Genomic DNA, 27,133 nt, shown 5'->3' on the forward strand with positions numbered 1-27,133 from the left:
AATTGGCCCGCAACACCAACTGTCAGGTTGTCTTTAAACGTCAACTGGGTCAACGCATACCGCACGAGCTAACTGGCATGCTTCTGCGTAAATTGCATTCGTGAGTACAAGAACAATGCAACAATTTGTTTCTTTAATTGCTACAAGTACTAAATAGGCCTATTTATTTTCTTCAAACGCAGCTCATTATGCAACATATTTACATGCGTTGATTTGATCATTCCCAGCGTGATACAAATAATGCACAAGGATCATACAACGCCCGCTGTTTGCCAACTCGGGGTGCTTTATGGGGGAGGATATCGTTTTAAAAACATGTCGCATAGGTACAATTATCATGAAGAATAAAAATAGGATTCCCTCTTATATACCATGACGACGCTGCGTTTAATTGGATCACACACAGGATGATAAGAGATTGAATGGAAATTTGCATTTTATAGCATATCAAGAATAAACATTACGGTGGTAATTTTTAAGGCATTAGGCATTTAATGGCAAAAAATGGACTCAGGTTTCCCTTGCCCGGACGCGGGTCACCGGGGGCCCCCCTCTGGAGCCAGGCCTGGAGGTGGGGCTCGAAGGCGAGCGCCTGGTGGCTGGGCCTGCACGCATGGGGCTCAGCTGGGCACAGCCCAAAAGGGTAATGGGTTGAGTCCATCGAGTCCGAGTGGACCATGTTCCGCGCCTCCATTGCTGAGGCGGCCGACCGGAGTTGTGGCCGTAAGGTGTTCGGTGCCTGTCGTGGCGGCAATCCCCGAACCCGTTGGTGTCGGATGCCGTCAAGCTGAAGAAGGCGTCCTATCGGGCCTTTTTGGCCTGTGGGACTCCTGAGGCAGCTGATGGGCCAGGCGGAATGCAGCTTTGGTGGTCGCTGAAGCAAAAACTCGGGCATGGAAGGAATTTGGTGAGGCCGTGGAGAAAGGCTTCCGGACGTCTTCGAGGAAATTCTGGTCCACCATCCGCCGTCTTAGGAGGGGGAAGCAGTGCACCATCAGCACTGTTTATAGTGGGGATGGGGCGTTGTGAGCCGGTGGGGAGAATACGTCGAAGACCTCCTCAATTCCACCGACACGCCTTCCCATGAGGGAGCAGAGTCTGGGTTCTCTCTCCGATCTCTGGGGTTGAGGTCACCGAGGTGGTAAAAAAGCTCCTCGGTGGCAAGGCCCCGGGGGTGGATGAGATTCGCCCGGAGTTCCTCAAGGCTCTGGATGTTGTAGGGCTGTCCAGGTCAACACGCCTCTGCAACATCGCGTGGACATCGGGAACAGTGCCTCTGGATTGGCAAACTGGGGTGGTGGTCCCCCTTTTTAAGAAGGGGGACCGGAGGGTGTGTTCCAACTACAGGGGGATCACACTCCACAGCCTCCCTGGTAAGGTCTATTCAGTGGTGCTGGAGAGGCGGGTCCGTCGGGAAGTTGAATCTCAGATTCAGGAGGAGCAGTGTGGTTTTCACTCTGGCCGTGGACCAGTGGACCAGCTCTACACCTTTGGCAGGTTCCTTGAGGGTGCATGGAAGTTTGCCCAACCAGTCTGCATGTGTTTTGTGGACTTGGAGAAGGCGTTCGACCGTGTCCCTCGGGGGGTCCTGTGGGGGGTGCTTCGGGAGTATGGCGTACCGAACCCCCTGATACGGGCTGCTTTGATGGAGTCAGAGTTTGGTCCGCATATCCGGCAGTAAGTTGGACTCGTTTCCGGTGAGGGTTGGACTCCGCCAAGGCTGCCCTTTGTCACCGATTCTGTTCAGAACTTTTATGGACAGAATTTCTAGGCGCAGCCGAGGTGTAGAGGGGGTCCGGTTTGGTGGCCTCAGTATTGCCTCTCTGCTTTTTGCAGATGATGTGTTTCTGTTGGCTTCATCAAGCCGTGACCTCCAAATCTCACTGGAGCAGTTCGCAGCAGAGTGTGAAGCGGCTGGGATGAGAATCAGCACCTCCAAATCTGAGACCATGGCCCTCGGTCGGAAAAGGGTGGCGTGCCCTCTCCGGGTCGGGGATGAGATCCTGCCCCAAGTGGAGGAGTTCAATTATCTTGGGTTCTTGTTCACGAGTGAGGAAAGAATGGAACGGGAGATCGACAGGCGGATCGGTGCGGCGTCTGCAGCAATGCGGACTTTGTATCGATCCGTTGTGGTAAAGAAGGAGCTAAGCCAAAAGGCGAAGCTCTCGATTTACCGGTCAATCTACTTTCCTACCCATGACACGCTGGAGAGACTACATCCTTCGGCTGGCCTGGGAACGCCTCGGGATGCCCCCGGAAGAGCTGGATGAAGTGGCTGGGGAGAGAGAAGTCTGGGCATCCCTGCTAAAGCTACTGCCCCCGTGACCCGACCTCGGAGAAAATGGATGGATGGATTAGGCATTTAAACATAATAGCATTTGTGATTATTTTAGTGTTAAAGCAGAGATGGATGGATGGTGCCAGTATGTGAGTCTGAACTATTTTTAAAGGCGCACCCACGGGGCTGATATTTGACGTCATGGCTAATGTAGTGGGTGTGATTAGCTACAAATAGATTCGGTATCAAAGCTGAGACACTTTAAAGTAAATGTGAACGGTGTGACCATTAAAAAGCCTCCAACTGTGGACTATACCGGCCATTCAGCCAAGTCGTAGACATATAGAAATAATTCATAATTATTACTTTCTTCCATTCAAATTTTATGACTATTTTAATTGGTAATATTCTACTCTGCTCTTTAAACGATACAACATGCATGCTTATTATTATTATTATTTTTTTAATTACAAACAGATTGTTTACTTGCTAAAGTACTACCCAAGTTAGCATACTCAAATGTGGATTCTTTTTCTGCATTTAGGAGAAAGAGATGTAAGCCTCAGGGTGATTTTTGGGAGCATATGTACTGTTAAGAACAGATAGCAGCCTCTTTTGAAAGTGGCTTTTCTCAGAGATGAGTATCAATTTTAATTCTGTGGGCTGGGACTGGGAGTCTGCAAACTGTCTAAGACAATGAAAGTGAACTACATAAGCGGGATATTTCTTTGAGGTAGAAAAGTGGGTAGAGTTTATGCAAGAAGTGCTCCAAGTACTAAAAATACTCCACCGTAATCTTCCATTCTCCGTGCAATCTTTATCAGAAGCCAAGTTATAGTCTATCGAGCGAGACGTTAGTCACAATAAGTGCCGTGACTGCTGCCTGTGCACGGAACAAGCGCACGGATGTGCACAGCCTCAGCAGAGGACATATCATTTTCTTTATGTCACTTGTAAAAGAGCCATTTATAACTGTGAAATTCAGTCAATAAATTCCGCTGCCCTCCGTGGCCTTTTCTCCCACGGCGGAACACGTCACAAAATGTCACCATGAAACACCTTCGCAATATTCCCCAAACTCTGCAATAAACAAGCGCGGGCGAAGGACATAATTTACACTGTAAACACCTCGTGCCTTCTTCAAACGGGCTCAAGCCCACCCTCTTTTCGCCCTTGCCTCAAAATAGTGTTTTATAGCATTAAATTTAAGGCATTTTTCACGGCGGGCCAATTTTCTGCTTTTGTCAAGGAACAATCGAGGCTTCCCCCGTGACTCAGAGTGAATTGGAGTGGTTTTATGGCGAGTTGACTGCACCCTTGACTTGCTTCATGAGCTGTGAAGTCTCCATGGTCAACTTAGGAGGTCTAAGGTATCGGCAGAGGGGGAAAAAATGCTGAATGAGCTGTCACTGCCCCATTCCTCCAGTAAGGACCACTACATAGGCAGTTTTTTTCTTTCAAAAAATAATAATTCTAATACTTCGATTTCTATCACCCTCTGTGCCTCAAAAAAAAAAAAAAAAAAAAAAAGAAATAATCACATATTAGTATGCCACTACACAATTTAAAATATTTTAAAATCTCCTTTTTGTAGCCTATTTCTGTAGTGTATAGAATGTCAAAGTGAGGCGTTTTATGTGTCGTCAGATCAATGTGAAACAATGTCCTCTTGTGTATAACATGACATGACACAGCTGTACATTTATTTTTTTGGACGGAAAAAAAAATGAAACTAGTCTTTGAAAGCGAAAACTGCAAGAAACTATCAGTCGTCACTTAAAAATAGCCATTCAAATAATGACAATACATCATGTTTCATAGGGAACGCGCTTCCCTGGCCCATCAGATTAAAAGAACCACAATGCTTCAAATCTGAGGACAAAGGCAGCTTTAGAAAGCACATGTAGACAAATATAACGTGCAATCTTGCTGTCATTCTCGAGAGATGACATTGAGAGAACCGACGGAAGTCACCGGGGACTAAACAGTCTGGGGAAATTAAAAATAGTCTTTCCAGTGTAGCACATAACACATTTAAATGGGATCTGAACAGCCAACCTGCAAGTCGCTTCTTTCAAATACGACAGCAAACGCTATCTTGCACGTGGTTGCCAGTAACAGCATACAGTACTGTACACGCATTGGACACGCACAGTCCAACACGACTGCGGTATCAACAATTCTGCTCATATTGTTACATAAACACCCTTTTGACCATTTCAGTCAGGGTTGTATTAGCTCTTAAAAAATTGATTCCGTTCAATATAACTGGATTTAAGCTTTTGTTTTAGTGCGAGAATATCAAAGTAGACCTTTGTTTCTTGCTCGCTTTCGCGCTCGTATTTTCACTTTGCTGTGAGAAAAAGCCAGTTCCATAAGGCATAATAACTGCCTGTTCATGTATTTGAACGGTCTCGTTGCATGCACATTTTTATGAGGCATTTTTGGCTTAGACCAGCCCCTTATAATTAGCGGGGCACAACCAACTCCAAATTTATGATCGTGTTCCCCCAAAAGAATGTATTTTACTATGATCCCAAACACAACTCTAATCACTGTGGTGAGGTTTAAATGTTATGTTGTCTCTCTTCACTCTCCTCAACTGCTGCTTTAATAGCCTGGCTTCACGAGACAGGAAGAGAAGGAGCGGTAATGTATCAAGTGGTAAATTGAAAACAATTAAAAAAAACTAAATGGAAAAAAAAAATAATTATTGAAACCACCTGGAAAAACTGCAACAATGTAAATGATCAAAACACTATCAAATGGGATCATCCTACCAGTGCTTGGATTTGTTCATTTGTTGTTTGTCATTGGGGTCTACCTACACATGTGTTGAGCTCTATTCAGTATCTAAATGTAACAGTTGTATTTTTTGATCATCGGAAAAGATCCATTGTAATGCGTGACACCAACTAAGATAACTGAAAAGAAAGGGCTGGAGTTGGCTTCAGGCATGCTTGGAACAAAATAAACAATAACAGTATCATGATAAAACACAACTTTTTGTCTTTAGGCTTATTAAAATGATACAGTTAATCATTACTTAAGAAGTGTATCAAATAACCTTTGTGGAACGCAAATAAGTAAATTGACTGAAAACTGAATTTCCCCGATTTAACAGCTCAAACGGTACCCCTGTGGTGACCCACAAGAGGGAGACATTCACCGGGGACATGTCTCTTCAAGGGAGGGGCAGGAGATGAAAGGGAGTCGTTGGCTTCAAAGGGAGTGGTTGGCTGTTTGACGTGAAAACAGTTTGTATGTGTAAAGTGACATGACTGGTTCTCGTCTCCTTGTCTTATTTACTGCACCTCCACACTCGCATCTTTAAAAAGCTGTGACAGGAATGCACTAAGCTAAAAACAAGGCATTTAACACCGTCTTACTCTTATTTACTGCAGGCATACCTTTGGGTAATAATACAGTTTTAGTTGATATTTTTTTTAATATATATACTTAATGTTTAAATTGCAAAACGCCTTTAACCCAAATATCTAAAATGCTATAATCTAGCCTCTGCTTGTCACTGATCGCCTGATGATAATAGTACTGCGTGAACTTCAAGGTCAGCAAATGTATCACTAAAGAGCTGATGTTTTTGATGAATTTTGTTTTTTCTGCATTTTTGCTTGTAAATATTTTTTTAATATAATGTCATACTTACATATTGTAAAACTAGAGTTGGCAATCCTAACATCGAGGAAGGTTTTGTTCTTATATGATAAGGCCCCCAGATAGACCTTCAAGTTCCTGGGAATTCCAGTCTCTCAGGACCTGAAGTGGGAGACCAACATCAACTCCATCCTCAAAAAGGCCCAGCAGAGGATGTACTTCCTGCAGCTTCTGACGAAGCACGGCCTGCCACAGGAGCTGTTGAGGCAGTTCCACACAGCAGTCATTGAATCAGTCCTGTGTTCATCCATCACAGTCGGGTTTGGTGCTGCCACAAAATAGGACAAACTCCGACTGCAATCAAAACTACCCAAAAAAATTGTCGGTACCCGCCCTTGAGGATTTGCACGCTGCCAGAACTAAGACAAGAGCATGCAAAATCGTCTTGGATCCCAGTGGGGCAAGTGTTTGAGCTGCTTTTGTACTATATCTTGATTTAGTCCACTGCCTATATTGAAAATGGACCAATGCGGTGCCCTTCTAAATTGTGGCTCGGTCTCGTAGAAAAAAAAAACCCTAGCTACTTTGCCAAATTACCAGTCCAGCCCTGGTTTCAGTATAATTATCTATGTAAAGTAAAAATATTTTATGCAGCGCTTGCATATATTGTGTAGGTGTGCCTAATGTAGTGACCCATGAATCATAATCATCACAAATAATTACAAATCTAACAATAACAGAAACGTGTACTATTAGTAGATCTGATGATTGTTATCAACCACGCAGTGTTCCTGCAGACAGAATGTAGTCTATTTATAACCTGTGCACAAATATGTAGCTGAAAAAAATAAATGTGTCATTCTGTCAGGTAGCCTGTCAGCTCGTTAGCAAAGCCTCCTCACCTAGAGCGCAATAACAACAGTGACTCACAGACAGTTGTTGTTGAAGTTGCACACTAAATTTCTTCTTCATTACATTATATGAAATAACACCGAGAGTGTTAACTCAATAAACTGGAGAATTTAACATTGGATGACTCTGGTTTTACATGTGGTCGTCATATTGCCAAAAAAATAAAATGGAATAAAAAGAATGTAAGTCGAAAACAAAAACTTCATGCACTGTGACATCATATAGTAACAATATATGCACACATTATGACTTGGAGAGACTGCATTAGACACAAATTACCTCCAGCAGAACTAGTTTTGGATCAGAACTTTCTGGACTGACAGATGAGGGATGTCTCTGTCTCGCCGAGAGGCTGCGGCTAACCCTGCCCGACCTCCAGGATCATCAGTTTGTAGAACATTGTGTTAGAAAGCCTCCTGGGATCTGAGTGGGGAACTCTGGAGCTAATAGGTACAGATATCCATTTTCTTCCCTTGCTCTGCCTTCTACTGCACACTGCAAAAAAAAATTGCTCACGAGTATGACATTCTTAAAATTGCGTGGTCTGTCATGAATGGACTGGGTGAAAACAACTAATCGTTACTATATTGTTTTAACTTAACACATTCACTGCCATTGACGGCTTTAGAAGTCAAATATCCATGTTAACTGGGAAGGCTGGTAGTGAATTAGTTAAAAACTAATTTGGAAAATACATGGATTACAAAAAATTAGGATACACAAACCCAACGATACACATGCATAATGTGAGATTCATAAGGAAAATGATTTCGCTTTTTTTTTTTTTTTTTACGTTTGCATGTTTTGCAAGACTGGTAAAAACCAATACAGGTATACTATGCATTCAAATTTTATTAGTGCGCATGTGTGTGGTGGGTGATCTATCCCTGCCCTCTCTGGACCTAAAAAACAAACCAGAAAAACAAAGATGAGAGAAAAAAAATATACAAAAATAGAATAAGATAAACTACAAACAAACAAAAAATAAATCAAATGCAGCACTTCATTCTTTATTATTGGAAGCTAAAACCTACATCATCCAGAAAGGGTGTAATATACCGTAAATGAAGCAGAACAAGACGAATACAGACAGGCAGAAACACAGAGGCACATCACCTGCAAATACTGGTTAACACCGCTGCTAAAGGAGCATGGATGTAAACAACATTGTACAGTACAGTACATTACAATGTACACAACATCAGTTACATTCCTTGAAAATTGGTTATCCCGCCAGATATTTTATATTTTTTCCACTGGATATTTGTGTTTCGTTGTATTTTTACGTGATTTAATGGCTTTACGTAAAATATTTTAGAAATGGAGATAACATCAGAGGAAATTACTACGTTAATTTCATGTAATTTTAAGGGAAAAAAAAATACTATATCAGGATATAAATTCTGAGATATTACTTCTCGGGATAGACATTTTTGTCCATTTCGTACAGCATTAAGTAGAAACATCTTTTGTATCATATCATATATATCATGATAATGACATCAATTATATATATCATTTGTATTCTTTCCCTCACACAATGAGATTTGATATCAGATTGATCAGTAGCATCAATTATGGAATGATGGAAATTGTAATCTGTTCCCATCCCTACACTGGCAGTTAATAAAGTGGGTCTCAATTATGCTCATTTGCATACAATCTGTCAGAATTAACTCCAATATTTCAATGCCCATGACTATATTAACGAGTTTGACGGGCACTTTTTGCAGCGTTCTTCCCCTCCAACACATAAGAACGAGCGACCGTATTGGGTATGACCGACAGACCCCCTCCACCAATCAGAGAAGGGATGCAGCGAGCTCCTCTGACGCTATTGGCTCACTCCCGGGAAGGCGGGGACTAAATCTCATCCTCTAATGACTAGTGAGTGAGGAGGCGGCGGGTCGACACGGAGAGGGATGCTGCCTCCGTCAGCCTCTCTGACGACGCCAAGGGAAGGACACGCGTGAGGCTTCTTTGTGTTTTCTCAACACTTGGACTTTTCCACATTTCCCCCCCCCCCCTCCCCCTGTTCCCCTCCCCTCCTCCATCTGGTTCAACTGTGAGGAGCAGAGGTCTGACCGAAAGGACCACACATTGTTGACTGGCGTCTCATCACCAGAGCGGCGCACTTGACGGGAATACTGTCCACACTCGCTGCTTCGAGGGCTGCAATGTTAAACACGGTAAGTTTACTTGTGTATAAGATACGATAGTGCATCTTTTTTTTTTTTGCGTCGGATCCACTGTTGGATGGTCGCATCTGCGCAAACGCACATCGCAAGTTAACAAAAGGCTACATTCAATGATTCGTGTTCAGCCATTTCTGAACACACACACACACACGCACAAAAATAGCAGTGTCTAAAAATGCTGATGATGGTAACGACTAAAGCCAGTTTGACCACATTTTGAATTTTTTTTGCATGCACGCATGATCCTCCCATGTCAACATGCAAGAGGATTGCTGGATGGTGCCAAGTGTGGAAGTAAGGAACGCGCACTTGTATGTCCCCAGGTCATGCATAGTGAGCGCACTCCAGACACGTCTCGAAGAAATCCTCACCTCCTCCCTTCCGTTTTTTTGTTGCCAACACACAAGTGTACCGATGCCATGAAAGTGCATTACATATTCGCAGCTTTTGATTTTTACCCCCCTCTTCCTTCCCCTGGCACATGCACACACTCCTCCTATGCACGCTGAATTGACTCGGGTGCATCGGCACAGTGCATCCAATGCGTAATTAAAGCAGCCACTGTGAGGCATCTTTGAGCTCCCTCAGCATCATCACTGCATGTGCGTGTTCACGCACACCCACACACCAGGCATCTAGCTGTGTGTGTGTGAGAGAGAGAGAGAGGGAGAGAGAGAGAGCTGCTCTCTCATCGCCAAACCAATAGGGCGTTTATCTAGCTCTTCGCGCACCCTCTTGGTCCAAAATGTAAGTCGTCCAGCAGATGATGTGCTGGTGCACATTTCAAAGGCAGGTGGAGCACAATGCTTGTGTTCCTCTATGCCGGGATGGTGGTTAGAATACATTTGGGCCTTCACTGGGGGACTGGCTCAGCCCTCCCCAAAAAGCTGCCTAGAAAGGAACAGACAGAAAGAAAAAAAGAAAAACTGGCTTGCTAAGAGTCCTTCATTGAAATGTACAAAAAAAAACCACCGACAACAACTGAAGCACAGCACTAATGGCTAGCTTCATTATTTTGGGCACATTTGCTCCAAAACAAATCTATATTACATGTCCACAACAAGTCATATGTTTAATGTGAGTGGCTCAGGGAATTGCCTATTGATCTCTAGGCAATAAGGTGCGTGTGTGTGTGTATGTGGTGTTGCCGGAAAAGATATTGTACCCGCAGTGGCCTTGTGGAGGCTCGGAGAGTGTCGTTTACACTGTGTTGGTGTTCGACATTATGCATTTTTCTGTAGGTAGAGGGCAGCAGGTCCCTGGGAGGTGACAAATGTGTGGGCGAAGGGGGAAGCTCAAAATCAAATCAATCTCAGGATGATCTCCTACGTTTTGCGCGGCGACGGTAACGAGATGCCGCAGGATCTTGTGCGCCGGGCCCGCCGAGCGAAATACATGTAAACATATTCACAATATGGCTGCGGGGGAGGGTGGTGGGGATCAGCTGGCGCAGCCGAGCGTCTGCTCTCTGATAGCATTCTGTTCCCAAACAGGCAGAGATGCACATTAAAATGGAATAAGCACAAACCGAGGGCACCAAGAACATGCAGGGTGGGTTTGTGGGTTTTCTTGTACATATATTTGACAAGCTGCATCGAAAACCTCACAAACAAAAGAAAATATAAAAGGATTTGTCACTGTGGTGGCTTTTGTGAGACCATATCTAAAGGTCACAATGACATTTGATAGCGCATCTATATCACATGACATTTGCAATTTACTTTTGCATCTTGGAGCAATACTATTTCTTGTATTCATAGATAAAACAAGTAAAAGGGAGCCGTGTTCTGCAAAAACAAGTAATAAAAGCTGATAAGTGCAACATTGCGTAGCTTTACAGTAAACCATGTATCGCAGGGGTTGTGCAATAAATGAAATCTGTGAGGTAGTGACCCATTATTTATTATATTATATAAATTGACAAGTTTCATATATACAATTCAATGCCAACATGTGATACTTTAGAGAGGTGCGGGTATTTTATTTGTCCACTTGAGGCCACCATCCACACACTCTCCAAAAGCACATGCCTATTCGGCGGATGTGCTCTGCTTGAATGACATGCACAACAGCCCATGCCGACATTTGTGAACAGGTGATCTCCTGCCTGAAGCATTGACAGACCGTTCCTCACACTGACAGACCTGGCAATGTAATCAGCGAAAAGCATTATGGGAATCCAGAATTTATTGTGGTGATGTTTTTAAACAAGCTAAACGTTGCTCTTTAATTTCATTTGTTCCTATCAATATTGTTAAGAGTGTGTGCATTAGCTCTTCATCCAGCTAAGATTGGTATTTGGAAATTTATTTCATAAAACTGACTGTGTCTTGTGTTTTAAACAGTGGCTTTCTGGTCATGTTCTTTGTATCCTCGAGTAATTTGGTGATTTACCAAACGTATGAGTTGAGATCAGTAAGTTTTTGTTTTTTTTCTGCTCGGAATAAGAGTCCAGTTGACCTTATGTGAGTCATTGCTGCCACATTAAAATCATATAGGCAATGAAAAAAAATAATAATAATTATCGAATTTGTGCAGGTGAGTTACTGCACTACACTGACCTATTTAAAAAAAAAAAAAAAAAAATCTGCAATGCACTGAATCCCCAGTAACTGTGATGCAGCAAAGGATTACTGTATATCACAGTTGAACATGATAGGAACATATGCCCATATTGCAGTTTCAAACATGGGAAAACAAGAATGACATCGAAGGGCTTCTGCTGCATGGTCCATCATATAGTATAGCCCCTCGGCCCTGATAAATCAGTGATGACAATTCTTTCATGTACCATCTTGTGCATGTGAACACGATGCTGAAACTGTCTCCCAGAAGCCATTTGAAAATACCACATTCATGTTTTAGGTGAGGCAAAATTAACACACACAGAAAGTCAATCTGAGACCACTTGAAGTCATAAAGAGATTCAATATTGCCATAAATGCATTTCGATGGCGTATAATTCTGTCTGCCGGGGGAACTTCCCCCTATAGGCTCATGGCCTCTTGACCGCCCCTATATTACTAATATGAATATAGATAGCTGTGCATCTCTGAGGCGGCACACGTGCCACATTTGCACCTGCTGATTCAATTTGGCACTGACTTTGAGGAATATGCCAGTGGCACCATTTTCCTCCTCCTCCCTCCCTTCATTCTGGCCAGCAGCAATACGTGGGACATTATGCAGATTTTTCTCAAGAGTGAGCGTGATTATGCGCCCATACAAATGATTGTTGGACCGTTCGCGATACCTTTGACCTTATCCGTGGTACCGCAAATGTGGATACTTTGTGTTAAGTTTAAAAACAAACAAAAAAATGCAGCCCAATGCGAATTAGAAAGAAACCAAATGGTGCGCTTTCACCAGTGTGGTATGTATACACATTATGTGTGTTTGTTTTACACCGCAACGACACGGTCAGCTATTTCATGTGCTCGCACTTTGGGTCTGCAAATTCATGCATTTCAAGTGATGCTGTATTCTGTTGTTCCTGTCTGTGCACAGTCATTAATGCAGCAAGGTGTACTAGCGTTCGATAGTTTTGCTCGTTGAGCCCTAGGGAAGGTTGTGTCCAGGGAAGTGCTTTTTATAAAAAAAAAATAAAAAAAATAAATAAATAAAATTAAAAAAACAGACGGGGTCCTGTGGTTAATTCGGAGCATCGATTTTACATTAACGACCAACTCGCCAATGGCCACGGCCATACAAGGTGCAGATGTAAAGGCGAAAAGTGTCGAACTGGTGCAACATGCACACACACCTACACACATTGCATATGGGTTGCTTCATTATGCATATATGCTGCAAAGGTTTTCTTTAATAGACTTCCTTCTTACCTTGATGAACGTATAATAGCAAATCAATCAGGTGAAGGTCAAAGGGAGTGACAGTGAAGCCTTGGAGCGGTATCCACCCACAGAGGGGCTTAACCAGAGGATCGGAAGTGGCTCGGTCGTGTCAAGCCAGTGTTACGCATCGTCACATGTACACTTCTAGCATCCATTATTGCGTGGGCGCTATCATTTTCCTTCTTCAGACCAACATCGACATCATCCTCAGTACAAAGTAAGACACCAAACCATGGAGATGTTGGAGGAAATGTCCAGAGATGGAATACAGTATATCCCAAACTGAATTGGATATTCCTTCATCTCTCAAAACAAATCGTCCTAATCCTGCAGTACAAATTTACAACTGAAATGCTACCCATGTCAATATATATTTTCTTACACTTACACAGAGTGTTGGTTAGAAATAAGAAATGAAAATCGACTGCAATAATAAACTGCACTTCCAGTCTACCAATGACAGAAAGCACTTTACAGCAAATTCATATTCATGCTTTTACCCACACATTTATACTGCACTGGCAGAGGCTGCCCACACATTTATACTGCACTGGCAGAGGCTGCCCACACATTTATACTGCACTGGCAGAGGCTGTCACGTAAGGTCCTATATATGCAGCTCATGGAGGAGCATTTTAAGGATAATTATTTTCCTCAAGGACACATCTCCATGGCGTTTCGGAGACATCATAGTACCAATTATTAGATGGCCAGTTCTACCTTTTGATCCATGCCTCCCTGTAGACACCGTCTTTGCTATTTACAGTCAATGCACTTGAGGGCAGGTTAATCTGAGAAACAGATCCAGAGAGTCTGAAGAGAGCCTGACCTGTGCAGCAACACAACGACAACAACAATTACTATTATAAACTTGTGCTGACATGAAAGAAAGGGTTTATTGGTAAGAAAAAAGAAGGATGGGGAGAGGAAGAAAATGGCTAATTCTCTTCCAGTTCAATAGAGCAGTAATAAAAAAGGATTCTAAAAGAGATAGAGTGGAGTGCAAACTCAAGAAAAAGCCCAGAGTAGGACGAGAGCAGGGGAGTGAACGCAGGTCTATTACCAATGGACGTCAAGGTAATTTGACTCTGCCCTACTTTCCGCATACATCTGACCTTTATGTCTTTTACCGCCACTCAGCAGATGCAACACCGCCTTGTTACCACTTAGACCGTGCAGGCCTTGTAATCACCCACCTCCCCATGGGGCATTTTGCTCCCCACGAAAACTGACACGTGGAGGTTTTCCAAAGCTTACGTCCGACAAATTCTCTCTAGTGTGTGCCACGACCTAGTGTATTTTGTAGAGTAAGTATTTTAATTTCATTTTTTTTTTTTTTTTTTCTCCCCCCAGGAACTGTAGGTTACCCTGTAACCACACAGGGCACAGATGAATACCCAACCTGCAGCATAGCAATCATCTTTATGTCCTTGCTCCACTAAATCCCATCCAAGCCCCATGAAGCCAGAGGGAAGATTTATATCCCTTTTCAATAAACAGCATAAAACAAACAGTTCTGCCCGGTCGTTGGGCGCCATGGCCAACTTGAGTCAGGCAGCAGGCCTGAATTAGTGCCGTAGAGCCACCCGGGACCAACGTTTTGTGCCCCTGGTGTGAACGCTCATTAATTTAAAGTGGTCATATCTCACTGGTCTCCAATCAAACTGTATTTGTGCCATTACTGGCCAGAAACAGCCTCAGCGCATAATGGAGGTGGCCCGGTGGGAAAGTTAAGTGTGAGGCGCTGCCAAGAGCTGAATGAAAAAGCTTTTCACCTTGAACTGTGATGAGAACTCATCCAAATTCAGGTATATCGTGATTAGCCTGACAGAACTGCAAATGTGAGTGCAAATAATCTACATGTTGTATTCTGGGCACATATGCCAAGAAATCCAATCTGCCAAAAAAACATATGTCTGGGTAACATTAAAAAAAAAAAAAAAAAAAAAAAAAAAAGAGCCAAGACAAAGTGCCCACCGTAGGGACTCCAAAACGTGTCACATGAGTGATTCCCCTCCTGTTCATCTTTTGACACTTGGGAGCCCGCGTTAGCTCCATGAATGAACAACTTAGACTGACCTATAAAGGACCTCCATTGGATCCCGTGCAAATGTCACGGCCTAATGTATTTCAAGTAGTTTCAAGCCTTTTAGGCGATAACTACCAGCTGTTGATTATCTAATTCTCTGCTGGAGATTTTCCTGGAACAATTTACACACATCGATCTTGTGCTTGCCCCTCCAATATTAACATGTCTTTCTTGGTCCAACAGCAGCCAAATGTAGCTTTTTTCCCCCCTTGAGCGCCAATCAAACAGCAACCACTTCCCTTGCATTGAACTCTTGTTTTTTTCTACTAATTGCACAGCTACATTGACTGCAGTTCATAGCGGTCAACACAACATCACCGACTCCATGTCAAACTGTTCCTTTTTTTTTTTTTTTCACATTCTCTGCCAATTAAAACTGCCAGTGAGCAGAGCTTTGTGGGAAATTAATGCTTTACAGCGGCAGGGGGTCTGTGGGGAACTGCTGAGGGAGGGTGGGGCTGCCGTTGGGCCGCTTGACCGGACGTCTTATTAATAGGTGAGCGCAAGTGGTTTGTGGACCCGATTGTCACATCTTTCGCGGGGCGCGGCCATCATCACATGATGCAGCCGCACAATACCAATTTACTGCTAAAACTACTTTTGGATTGAAACGTTTATTTGGAAGATGACGAGCAAATCACAGTAAAAAATGCACACAAGATGGGCAGCAGTGTTGGGAAGTAACTAATTACATGTAATGAGATTACATAATTGAATACAAATCGTATGTACTTGTAATCCATTACTGGTGAAAAAAAGATGTGTGGTTCAATTCTAGTTGCTTTTGTAAATTTCCATTACAATTTTAGTTACATTTGAAAAATAGCTGCAAAAGCTCAGCTTTTTTTTCAAACTCACTTCCTCCTTCTAAAGGCTTTTGATTGGCCAGTTTCATTCTGCCGTAGTCTCAAACATAATTTTTTTTCCAAATATGACCTCGAAGCGCCACCTCATGCTACAATCTATTAGTTTTGATGAGATTTTGAAAAGGTTTAGACTCATACTTATACTTTTGAACAGAAAAGAACTGACATTTGAACAGTTTGATTTTCCTAATTTTGGACTTTATTATGGAACGTTCACTTATCTGGTTTTTCATATGAAGCGATCTTGTCTAACTTGTGCACATTTGTCATTAGGTCAACATGATCAATTTCAAAATAATGATCTATGGTCCACTTTTAACAAGGAAACAGCCAAGGGTCCTGTTGATGCATTCATTCAAAATTAAGTCATCAAAATGTAATCATCAGATGTACTGTAATTACTTATATTTCTTTGAGAAGGTAATTAAAATAGTTACACAACACTACCATTACATTTTCAACACTAACCTTTTACATTATGGAATGAAATTTTATGTTGTTATTCTAAGTAGGTAATTCACTATAAGTGTTCTAAAAAAAGTATTTTTATTCTGAATAATGGGTTTGTTCAGCCAAATATTCACGTCGTCAATATGGCGGCAACTAACTTTGCTGAATTCAGTCTGGAACTAATGCCTGCACTATTCGTCATGTCCAGATCTAAGCATGCTGTCGAGTTTCATGAACAGAAACGCATTCTCATTTATTGCCAAGGAATTGTGTTTGCGAGCCACACCATCTTGTAAATTGTTAAACCATTCTAATCCCACCCTACATTTAATCAATGCAGGCAAGATAACACTGAACGTTAAACAAAAAAGGGTAATGATTCCGTCACAAAATACAAGTGAGGCATTGCTCCCACTGACCGAGGTGTCCTGGGTGAGGAGCAGTAAGTAGTTCATGTCCACAGTGAAGCTTAGCCTGTTTTATCAGAATGGTTTTGGTGTTGCAGCTTATCAAAGTTTTGGAGAAACCCTTGCGCTCCCTCTGCTCCTCCCACTGCCTCCACATACCCATGTCTCCCAGCTCTCAGCCTGTCTCCGGTCAATGCTGGAGCAACAGTTGAGAAATGAACCTCTGGCACGGCAGAGCCAAGTGCAGCGTTCATGGGTATTTATTGATATATTTTCATTGCACTGTATTTTATTCCCTGCGTCTCCCTTGTGGCCACTGAGGTGGAAACAGCGACTCTGATGAAATGAAACCATTTCTCTTTTCTTGTTCTTGCTCTCCATCCGTCATTACACTTCATCCTCATTTTCTCTGCTCTCACAGGCCTGAAATATCACAAGCACCATCAAAACCCGTCTCTTCATTAAGAGGCATTTACAAATGTCACGGTACAAATTCAAGCCTGAGCCATTGCCAGGGGAGGAGGTCATAATGTTATGGTCACAGAAATATGATATTGAAATGCATATTTCGCAGGGGATTTGTGTTTTGTACAGCGGCTTTAATAATAAAAAAAAAATCCCTTTACTCTTTTTGTATTGATAAAAGGGTGAGATTAAGAGACAAGTTTAAAAATCCCCAGTGTTAGACCATTTGGTTATTATTATTAGTAGTAGTAGTAGTAGGATAACGTCAGCATTTCACTTTGAACTAACATCACAATTTACAAGTGCCTCTCCTTTGTGGTACTGATAATTTGTAAATGTATCCATAATCATAAAGTAAATATTTTCGTTCCCCTGCCTCAGGCCTGCACATGGGCGCAGTTAGTGTTTATAGTGTATTCCATCTCTTTAAATGTCAAGAGTGAAATGCACCACTCTATTCCTGTTAGCTGTACAATCCCATTAGTGGTCCAATGTGATGATTGCAAAGACAATAGTTATGGCGATTACAGAATGTGCATTGTTGCCGTTGTTTGCTTCAAACAGCCACGTAAAAACGGCACCTGGGTCAAGCTTGCGGTCTCATTGGCTGCCTGTTGACTTGTTGCTATGGTGACTGACATATTCCAGAGTTCTGAAGCAGCTTGCCGTGTGGCTAATACTCAAGCTACAGGGTATCTGCCAGCTAGGAATCATAATAAAGCCACACTTCTAACCAATAATAGGCTGGCATCAGAACAAATGCCATTTTGAAAGCGCTCGTGCCTAGAAGGTCAAACATTTTTAAAACCATGGTTCTGTGTAAAGTGAGTGTGAATAAAAGTCAACATATATCACTGTGCCTTTAATAAATGTCAACGTGTCCAAAGGCTTTGCTGTTACAATGTTATTACGTAATGGTCACCGTGATTCATGGCTTGTTTGTCTCTTATAGGTTGGAATGGACTGGGCTGTGGCCGACAATCAGCGAGGACGTCTGTCTTTCTAAAGACGAGGAGACATTTTACGGATGCCTGTGACTGTGCCAAGTCCCTACATCGCTCCCGATTCCACTGGTCTACCTGACTGCAGCCTTGGCCCTGCACCCTGACTTTGAGCGGTTAGTAATTGCCTCCAAGGGCAATTGCACTGCAAGACAGCAACGACAACAAAAACAAAGCAAGACTCTTGGGAACTGGGAGCCCTGCTGCAGTGGAATGTTGAGGTGGCAGGGCTGGTGAGTCATTCACCTCAGCAGATGCAACAAATTATTCATCACTCGTGAACAGCAAATAATACATAATTTACGAGGAGCAATTTCCGACTGGAGACCAATATGAAGGACGTGTCATTCGTGGATCGTCTCTTTGTTGGCTTGGCCGTGGCCTCTTTTGTTGTGGCCACTGACAAAAGGCCAGACTGCCCCAAACTCTGCGTATGTGAGAACAGACCCTGGTTCTCTCCTAGTTCTGTATACATGGAGGCACAGACTGTTGACTGTAATGATTTGGAACTATTTCACCTGCCAGAGAACCTACCCGTGGACACAGAAGTACTGTTGCTGCAAACAAATAATGTTGCAAAAATAGACAAACCCTTGGATTACCTGGCCAACATCACAGAGATTAATTTATCACAAAATAACATCTCATCCATGAGCGAGGTCCATTTTGGAATTCTGCCTCAGCTTCTGTCCCTACATATGGAGGAGAACCGAATAAAAGAGATGCCCGACCAGTGTCTGGTAGAGGTGGCAAATCTTCAAGAGCTCTATCTAAATCACAACCTCATCTCCTCCATTTCCAAAATGGCTTTCCAGGGTCTCAGCAAGCTTCTACGGCTCCACCTCAATTCAAACAAGCTGAAAATCATTCACAGAGAGTGGTTCGAACCCATGCCAAATCTGGAGATTCTGATGATTGGTGAGAATCCTGTGCTTTCTATCGATGAAATGAATTTCAAACCTCTCAGCAGCCTCCGCAGTCTTGTTCTCACCAGAATGAACCTGTCTCAGCTCCCTGACAATGCTTTGGCCGGCCTTGATAACTTAGAAAGCATCTCCTTCTACGATAATACGTTCCCTGAGGTCCCACATTCTGCCCTGAGAAATGCAAAAAACCTGAAGTTTCTGGATCTGAATAAAAACCCAATTGCAAGAATACAGCGAGGGGATTTTGCGGACATGCTCCATTTAAAAGAGCTAGGGATTAATAGCATGCCAGAGCTTGTTTCCATCGACAGTTTTGCCCTCAATAATCTGCCCGAGCTGACTAAAATAGAAGCCACCAACAACCCGAAACTCTCCTACATTCACCCTAATGCTTTCTACAAACTGCCACGACTGGAAACACTAATGCTAAATGGCAATGCACTGAGTGCCCTCCACAGAATTACGGTCGAGTCACTCCCGAATCTCAGAGAGGTTAGCATGCACAGCAACCCCATTCGCTGTGACTGTGTGGTACGCTGGATGAACATGAACAAGACCAACATTCGCTTCATGGAGCCCGACTCACTGTACTGTGTCGAGCCTCCGGAGTACGAGGGCCAGCATGTCCGACAGGTGCACTTCAGGGAGATGATGGAGATTTGTCTGCCACTCATATCTCCCGAAAGCATGCCCGGGCATATTAAAGTACGCAGCAGGAGCTCGGTGTCGCTCCATTGCCGGGCCTTTGCTGAACCGGAGCCGGAGATCTACTGGATCACCCCGTCCGGGAATAAAGTCATGCCCAACACGGTGTCCGATAAGTTCTACATGCACCCAGAGGGAACGTTTGACATCTACGACATCACCGAAAAAGAAGCCGGTCCTTACACATGTGTTGCCCACAACCTGGTTGGAGCTGATCTTAAATCAGTTTCAGTTGAGGTGAATGGATATTTCCCCCGGCCTGAAAATGGTTCGCTCAATGTCAAGGTCAAGTCAGTGGAGACAACTGCCATCCTGGTTTGGTGGAAGGCAAACCCAGGCACTCTGGCTCCCAGCATCAAGTGGTACACCCTGTCAAATGCTAACCATCCTCCTGCTTCATTTTCCACCAGGGTGCCCTCTGACGTCCAAATCTACAACCTTACCCATCTCAGCCCTGCCACTCAGTATATAGTATGCGTGGACGTCCGCAGCATCCACTACAAGCATTACACCAAATGTGTCAATGTCACCACCAAGGGATTAGAGCTCGCAGCCAAGGACACAGAAAAATGGGACATGGCGCTAATCACATCCTTTGGTGTGCTCCTGGCTGGGATTTCATTGGGCTGTCTGCTTATTTATGTGTCTCTGAGGATCCACCAACTTAATGGGGACTTAAGGAAATGCGACTCCAAAGCTTTGCTGTTACCAGCGGAAGCTGCCGGTGGGCGCCCTCCTTTCTTTACCAAGCTGTGGTTTTCAGGTAGGGTGCTGCCGAGTGGTGTGGAAGTGAAAGCCACAGTCATAAATGTGTCTGACAATGCATTTTAAGGACTTACACTAATTGGACACGACGACAGGCAGGGGTGGACAAATATGTCGTACTGTTTAAAAGGCAAACCCATTGCTGAGCCCCAGCTCAGATACTCTGGCAAGACATTTGGACTGGGATGGAACAGTGTAATTTCCAAATAGCTGCTCTCCCACTTTCAACCTCAGCTGCCGGGGTGGCTTTGTAACTGCGACATCAAGCGACGCAAACATCAACCGGATGAGGCATTTCCTGCCAGAAGATACATTTAAGTACGATTCGTACAGAAACGCAGGCGGTGGAAAGAAAGTTAAGATTAGATGATGAGGAGGATGACGAGAAAGAGGGTCCGCTCTCTTGTAACTGACTGTTCAATTTGTCCTGAATTGTGGAAATGTCTGTGTGGTCCCAAGCAATACCGTCTGTGCTTTGTCAAACATCCATAGACGAGTTAGCGATACAGTAATAACACCTGTCTATACCGAGGAAGGAGATTTAGTAGACTAGACAAATAACAGTGAACTATGGTGTAAAGCCTTTTGATGAAACATACCCCTGTCCTCTTTTCTATTTAAAATGAATTCTTGATTTTTCATGGAAATATTGTTATATATTCTATTATGTTAATGTCACCACAAAACGTCTGTAATGCAGCAGTTTAAATAATTGGCTTTATATTAAGGCAAGCGGCAGACTATGTTTGATTACAATGTCACATTAAGCATAATGGAATTCTGCTACAAAATGGGTGTCTTGAGAAGTAATGCTGTGTAGTTCTCTTTTCAACTATGACTGGGGGAAAATGTGGATATCTCGGACTACAAGTACAAAGCTGAGGTGGCTGCTGTGCTATGGCCAAAAAAAACAAAAGCAAAACAACAACAAAAGTTGTTGGTATGCCCTGGTAAGTGCCTAAAAAAAGAACTACATGAGATTGGAAGAAGAATCAAAAGGAATATGTCAGTTGCAGCAAAAAAAAAAACAAAAAAACAAAAAAACAAAAAAAAAAAAAAAAAAAAGACAAAAAAACCCAAATATGACTATGTACTCATTGCAGAATCACAAGCTATTCTCCAGTATGATGTGAAGACTACCCTGTCCGTATTTTTAGCAAACATATTTTAAAGATATTTTGTTGTTGCTTTGGGTGTAAAGTTAAAAGCCATTTTTATATCATAACTGTTCTATATGTGATCTACGGGCACAACAGACTAATTAAGCAACGTGCTACGAAAAAACTAAATAAATGTCAGTTTCTTTTACAAACAACTTCCGATGATTGCTCTCTTTTTAATTCTCATTGACTTGTCCTAACACAATTTGTAAACAATTGGTACTACATGTACTGGTTATGTAATAGTATGAACATGTAGGACAAATATGGACCCATAGAGCTTACACTAAACATGAAAAAGAGCCTGTTATTCACGTACACACGACACAGTGTGAAAAAGCGTCTTGCAAAAATTATTTTTTAAAATGCCACGGGGAGCATTGTAGGTAAATTAAACAAATGGCTTAGATTTAGAAGAGTTTTAGAACGCAAGTGTGCGATGCATATGAGAATACATATGCTTACTGTTCCACTACAGACCGCCTCAGGTTTTACGGTCAGGTTGAGTTGCGTTTACCCTATTTAACTACAACCAACTAGGTTTCTCATCTCCATCATGACTGTTGTAGCACATTTTTTTAACAGTTAAAACATGTCGCCCGGCATCCGCAAAACTCACGTCCTGTCACGTTTGCATTGCCTCACGGCAATCTTGTTTTGTTCACGGTGGCCACTAGGAACAAAGTGAAAGCCTTAGCTTTCTGAGAGGAGCATCTTTATTCAGGTTTCTTTCGGTTCTGCTGTACCTAATGAAGTGTTCTGTCAACGTCTATATTTTGAACCAGACGACTTGAGGAAAGAAGAAAACGGCATGCTTAGTCAGGGACAAAACATTCTTGAAGTCTGAAAAGAGTTACACGGGGGCGTGATGGAGGCCATTCAAAAGCTCCAGGAATCGCATTTTATTGGGCCCACTGAATTATCCGGCACACGGAACATTTCGTACGAGAAAGTCAAGCATGATGAATGGCTGTCAGTCGCAGAGTGACATGGTGGATTTATCAAACTGGGCCCGGCGCTCGTACGTCAGGTCCAGCCTTCAGCTCCATGGACAGAAGCTTTTAGAGGCGAGCCATCTGTCAAAGACAAAGGGAGTTAAAATATGACACGGCCCACTCCTCAGGTAATGCCTGGGTAGGTGCCTTCACTCCCGCTGCAAATATAGAGTAGAGACGCACATAAGCAGTACAAAAAGCATAACGCAGTGCTGTCAAGTACAATCACAGTAAGCCAGACGTGCAACATTAGATGATTGTTTCAAATAAACAAGACAGACCTTAAACGATCTCGTCTGTCTGTACGTAAGTAAACCGGATGTCCTCCGAATCTCATTTATCCTCCTGTCGCTCCCAATCTCACACACATCCTCACGCTTGTGCATTCCTCGACACTCGCCCCACATTGGCAAGGCATCTGAGTATCGGTGGTTGTTTTTTCTTCTTCAGATTTTTACAGTCATAGCAACCTATATTAAGACGAAGAAAAAAAACACCCTCTGGATTTAACTTAAATCCTACATGAAAAGAACCAGAGACAAGTCACTGTCTAATCCGCTGCCAGGATGGGAAAATTATACTCCTTGCTCCATCTTTAGTTATTTTGAACACCCAAATCACCTTGTTCTTTTTAAAGACAAATCTGTACAGAGGCTGATATTGAGGTGAGAGTTTATGGATGGGTCGTACCGCACAGATTACTGCAAATTCATTTTAATTTAGCAAGGATCGTTGTCGGGAGGCCTGCAATTTGAAGGCACAATCCACTGAGGGGAGTCCAGGGGTGTATTTGTACATTTCACTAGCTGGCAATTTGGCCTGGTTGCGGAAATTTATATTACTGCAAATTTTAATTGTTTAAATGTGTGGTTGTGTTCCATATGGAAGTGTTTGAGAATTTGAAAACTAATCTAATAGTGTCTGCGGGAGGGCTCTATCAGGACATAAAATTGTTAATACTCCAAATAGCTCGTCAATGAAATTGTTGAATTCAAACGGCCCAATTTCTAAAATAAATGTCTTTGCAGGCACCCCTAACTTAAAATCTGATAGCACCGCGAGAGCTGCAAAAAGGCAACCAGCATTCGAGCTACTGAGGGCACTTTCATACGTTTGAATTATAAGCTTATTAATGTTTCAAATGTCCGTGTAGGTCAGCTGGTGGTACAGGCGCCCACGTTCAGATGAGAAGTAAAATGTCAACACGCGTTTACAGTCCTGCTGCTTGCATTACTGCTGACTTGTAAATGGCCTTTATGGGCGCAGGAACAAGCAGATGACCTATGAATTGCAATAACAAAGCCCCAATTGCTTTTAATAGCACTGTAAAAAATGGATTGTCCTCATGGAGCCATATACTTTTAAACTTGTACAGTATATTTACACATGAACACAATCTGATATTGATTAAAGTAAGCCTTTGGCAGAAGCAAATAGCATTAATGCCTTGTGTTAACAGCAGTGAGGTGACAAACACAAACACGCACGTACACACACTATTGTCCTGATTTACTAAGACTCCAAAACAGCGGTCACAAAATCGTGTGTTCACTTACGCTAACGAAGTGCGTGCTCTTTTAGCAGGAGGTGTGGAAGTGGTGGAGACCGCCATATTTTGTTTTCGCTTTCACCATGGAATATTTGGGAAAGCAGCACATGCGCAAAATGAACTCAATAGCATAAAAAAAAAAAAAAGCTTCATTTTTGAGGCGTAGTAGCTCCTAACAATTTTACGTGAGCGTTATAAACAAACAATGGGGGGGGGGGGGGAATTGTCCTAGCCCGCTCGTGCTGATATTCTCCTCAAATAAATATTTTGGCTAAAATGCTGTAATAGTGCAACCAGTTTAGCACTACAGAGTAAGAATATTAAATGATATAAAAGTGGGGAAAGTACAAATAAAGGAGAAATTTAAGAGAGCTGCTGTAACTGGATACTGACTCACAGTGCCTCTTTGATCAACTTAATTTTAAAAAAAGGAGTTTGAAGTGATGGAACTGGAAGTGTGATTGGAAGCGAAACAAACATTACAGAGTCACAAAAGAGACATCTTAAGCCAGCAACCGCATAAAAGCAATGTTTTGGTTGATTGAATGTCCTGAGCCCATGATAATTGGATGCCCGCATCATGAATAACATTGTGTTTTAAACTTGGGATCGCACATGCAAAAAATGCTCTGTGAGGTCAGCACTAATTGTCACAGTGTGCCGAAATGAACGAGACAAGTAGGGTTGAAAGGAGTTTTGTCATCGGTGATATGGCATGACCCTGTTTTGTGATTGGCTCAGTCATCCCTTAGAACATTGAAAAGCTCCATAATCGCATTGCTGAATAGACGATATGTCGCAAAAACATTTTTAGGTTTTTCAAAAATATTGACTCAAGTGGAAAATTTCTTCGACGCTTCTCATTTTGGCTACACTACCTTGGCACCGCATTGCGTCCTGGTTTGCACGTGCCTTTCAGATGCCCCATTTAAAGAGGCAAAATCAACCACTGAAATTGATCTTGTGTTTGATAAACCCCGATGCTTGTGCTAAATTGATCTGTTTTCATCTCCTCCTCTCACAAAATATATCGCAAAATGAACTGCTATTTGGTGCATTTGGCAGGCGTGATCCCGGTTTGCGCCAATTAGCAGATCAGCCCGGTTTTGCACGCACAAACCTTTAGTAATTCAGGCCATGCAGCATGTGCACAAATGTGCCCACTGCACTGTGAGGGCAAACATACAATGCTGTGGATATCCAGAAAAGTAGAGACAGGCTGTCAAAGCAGATTTGTCACAGCCCATCAAAAACCCAGTGGGGACTGTCCACGCATCTCTGTTTGCGAGGGCCTCTTAAGTGTCCACCTTTGCATAAATATTAAATCGCAATGTATCAACATGCAGATGAAGAGGACGACGTCTGCCTGGCTGTCACAGATTCAACATGCACACACATATAGTCCATTAACACACAAACCTGCAGCTGCATTTCTAACCTAAAATATGACGACCAATGACGGACGGTGATTCAAAGCCAATGCAAATAAGATGTTTCTCGAAATAAGCAAGCCAACATATTGAGGGCTGCAGCCCTCTCGCTCTTGCCACTGTGATGGGGGGGTGGGGGGGGGGGGGGGTGGAATCAAGATTGAATATGGCAATGATATTACTCCACGGAGGGCTTTTCAACTAATTGGAAGCCCCGTTCTCAAACACACGATTGCTGTGCCTGGCTACTAATATATTACCTCCTGCCTTTGTTTCATATGCGTTTTCCTCCACGACGTAGGCACGCCGAGCCCAACTTGGGGTCAGATCAATGTGGCGACTAATGAGCAATGCACATGGCGTGTGCTCAAATCATGATTAATGAGGATTAGGACTAAAGATGACGAGGGGAGGAAATTATTGCTCCGAACTTGCTGTAAAATATATGGGTATGCTACTCGCTGTAGGTTGCACCGTGGAGGCACCCATCAGGCTAATTAGTGCTGCGGAGGCTGATATTCATCATCAGTGCATATTAAAGTCTTGTTGTGAATCAGTGGCAGAGCCATTGACAGTGACTCCCTCTAAGTACTTTCTACGGTCGTGTTTGTGTAACACTGCAACTGGATTCATATCTATTAGCAGATTCTAGTCCTATATTAATAATTGCATAAATATTAAATATGTGCACGAAGCAGTGGTGACTCGAATTGGGATTCGAATGGGCTTGAAAAAGCAGTCATCGAATCAGAATGTTCTGACTCGAATCAGAACGAATCTTAGAATATCATACAGAATATCATACACAATATCATACAATATCATCATACATATTCTGACAAGAGCTGCAACTGCTCCCACACTGCATTTACAATCCAAAATATTTACTTTTACCCTGTGATTATGGCCGATGCCATTTTGACTTCCTGCGCATAGCTTCTGTGCACGTGCGCCATTTTAGTTCGTTCGTGGATACAACACAGCCTGGCAGATGGCGAGAGCTTGCCGGCTAGCCAGTCAGACAGTTAGCTAGCTAGCTAGCTAGAAAGGAGGCAGCCGGTCCCAGCCAGCAAGGATTCATGGCACCGACGTGCGCAAAGCCAACCCGGCCGGGTTCTACCTTTGGCCATGGTATTCCGATGGATCCTAGTTAAAGTAAGCCTTTTTAAACTATCAACACTTTGCCTCGTGGGGATGGGGCGCTGCTGACCATAACTAAGGTCATTGTGAGCCGGTGGGCCGAATACTTCGAAGACCTCCTCAATCCCACCGACACGTCTACCAATGAGAAAGCAGAGTCTGGGGTGGACTCTCCTATCTCTGGGTTTGAGGTCACAGAGGTGGTTCTCCTCGGTAGCAGGGTCCCGGGGGTGGATGAGATCTGCCCGGAGTTCATAAAGGCTCTCGATGTCGGGGGGTTGCTCTGGTTGACATGCCTCTGTCCCCCCTTTTTAAGAGGGGGGATCGTAGG

General features: G+C 43.1%; 1 protein-coding gene across 1 annotated transcript; it reads left to right on the forward strand.

Annotated features, from left to right (window-relative positions):
* Positions 1-8,710: 8,710 nt before the first annotated feature.
* On the forward strand, positions 8,711-21,831 carry LOC133397132 (leucine-rich repeat neuronal protein 3). The gene is made up of 2 exons (XM_061667665.1): positions 8,711-8,994; positions 18,084-21,831. Exon 2 carries the CDS (start codon positions 18,465-18,467, stop codon positions 20,592-20,594), a length of 2,130 nt encoding a protein of 709 aa, XP_061523649.1. The 5' UTR covers positions 8,711-8,994; positions 18,084-18,464; the 3' UTR covers positions 20,595-21,831.
* Positions 21,832-27,133: the final 5,302 nt, after the last annotated feature.

This window comes from Phycodurus eques, chromosome 22 (genome assembly GCF_024500275.1).
Source record: "Phycodurus eques isolate BA_2022a chromosome 22, UOR_Pequ_1.1, whole genome shotgun sequence".
Taxonomy (NCBI): Eukaryota; Metazoa; Chordata; class Actinopteri; order Syngnathiformes; family Syngnathidae; genus Phycodurus; species Phycodurus eques.

What these genes read in the sequence shown, in the direction of transcription:
- LOC133397132 (XM_061667665.1), top strand. Translation starts at nt 18,465, where the DNA reads ATGAAGGACGTGTCATTCGTGGATCGTCTCTTTGTTGGCTTGGCCGTG.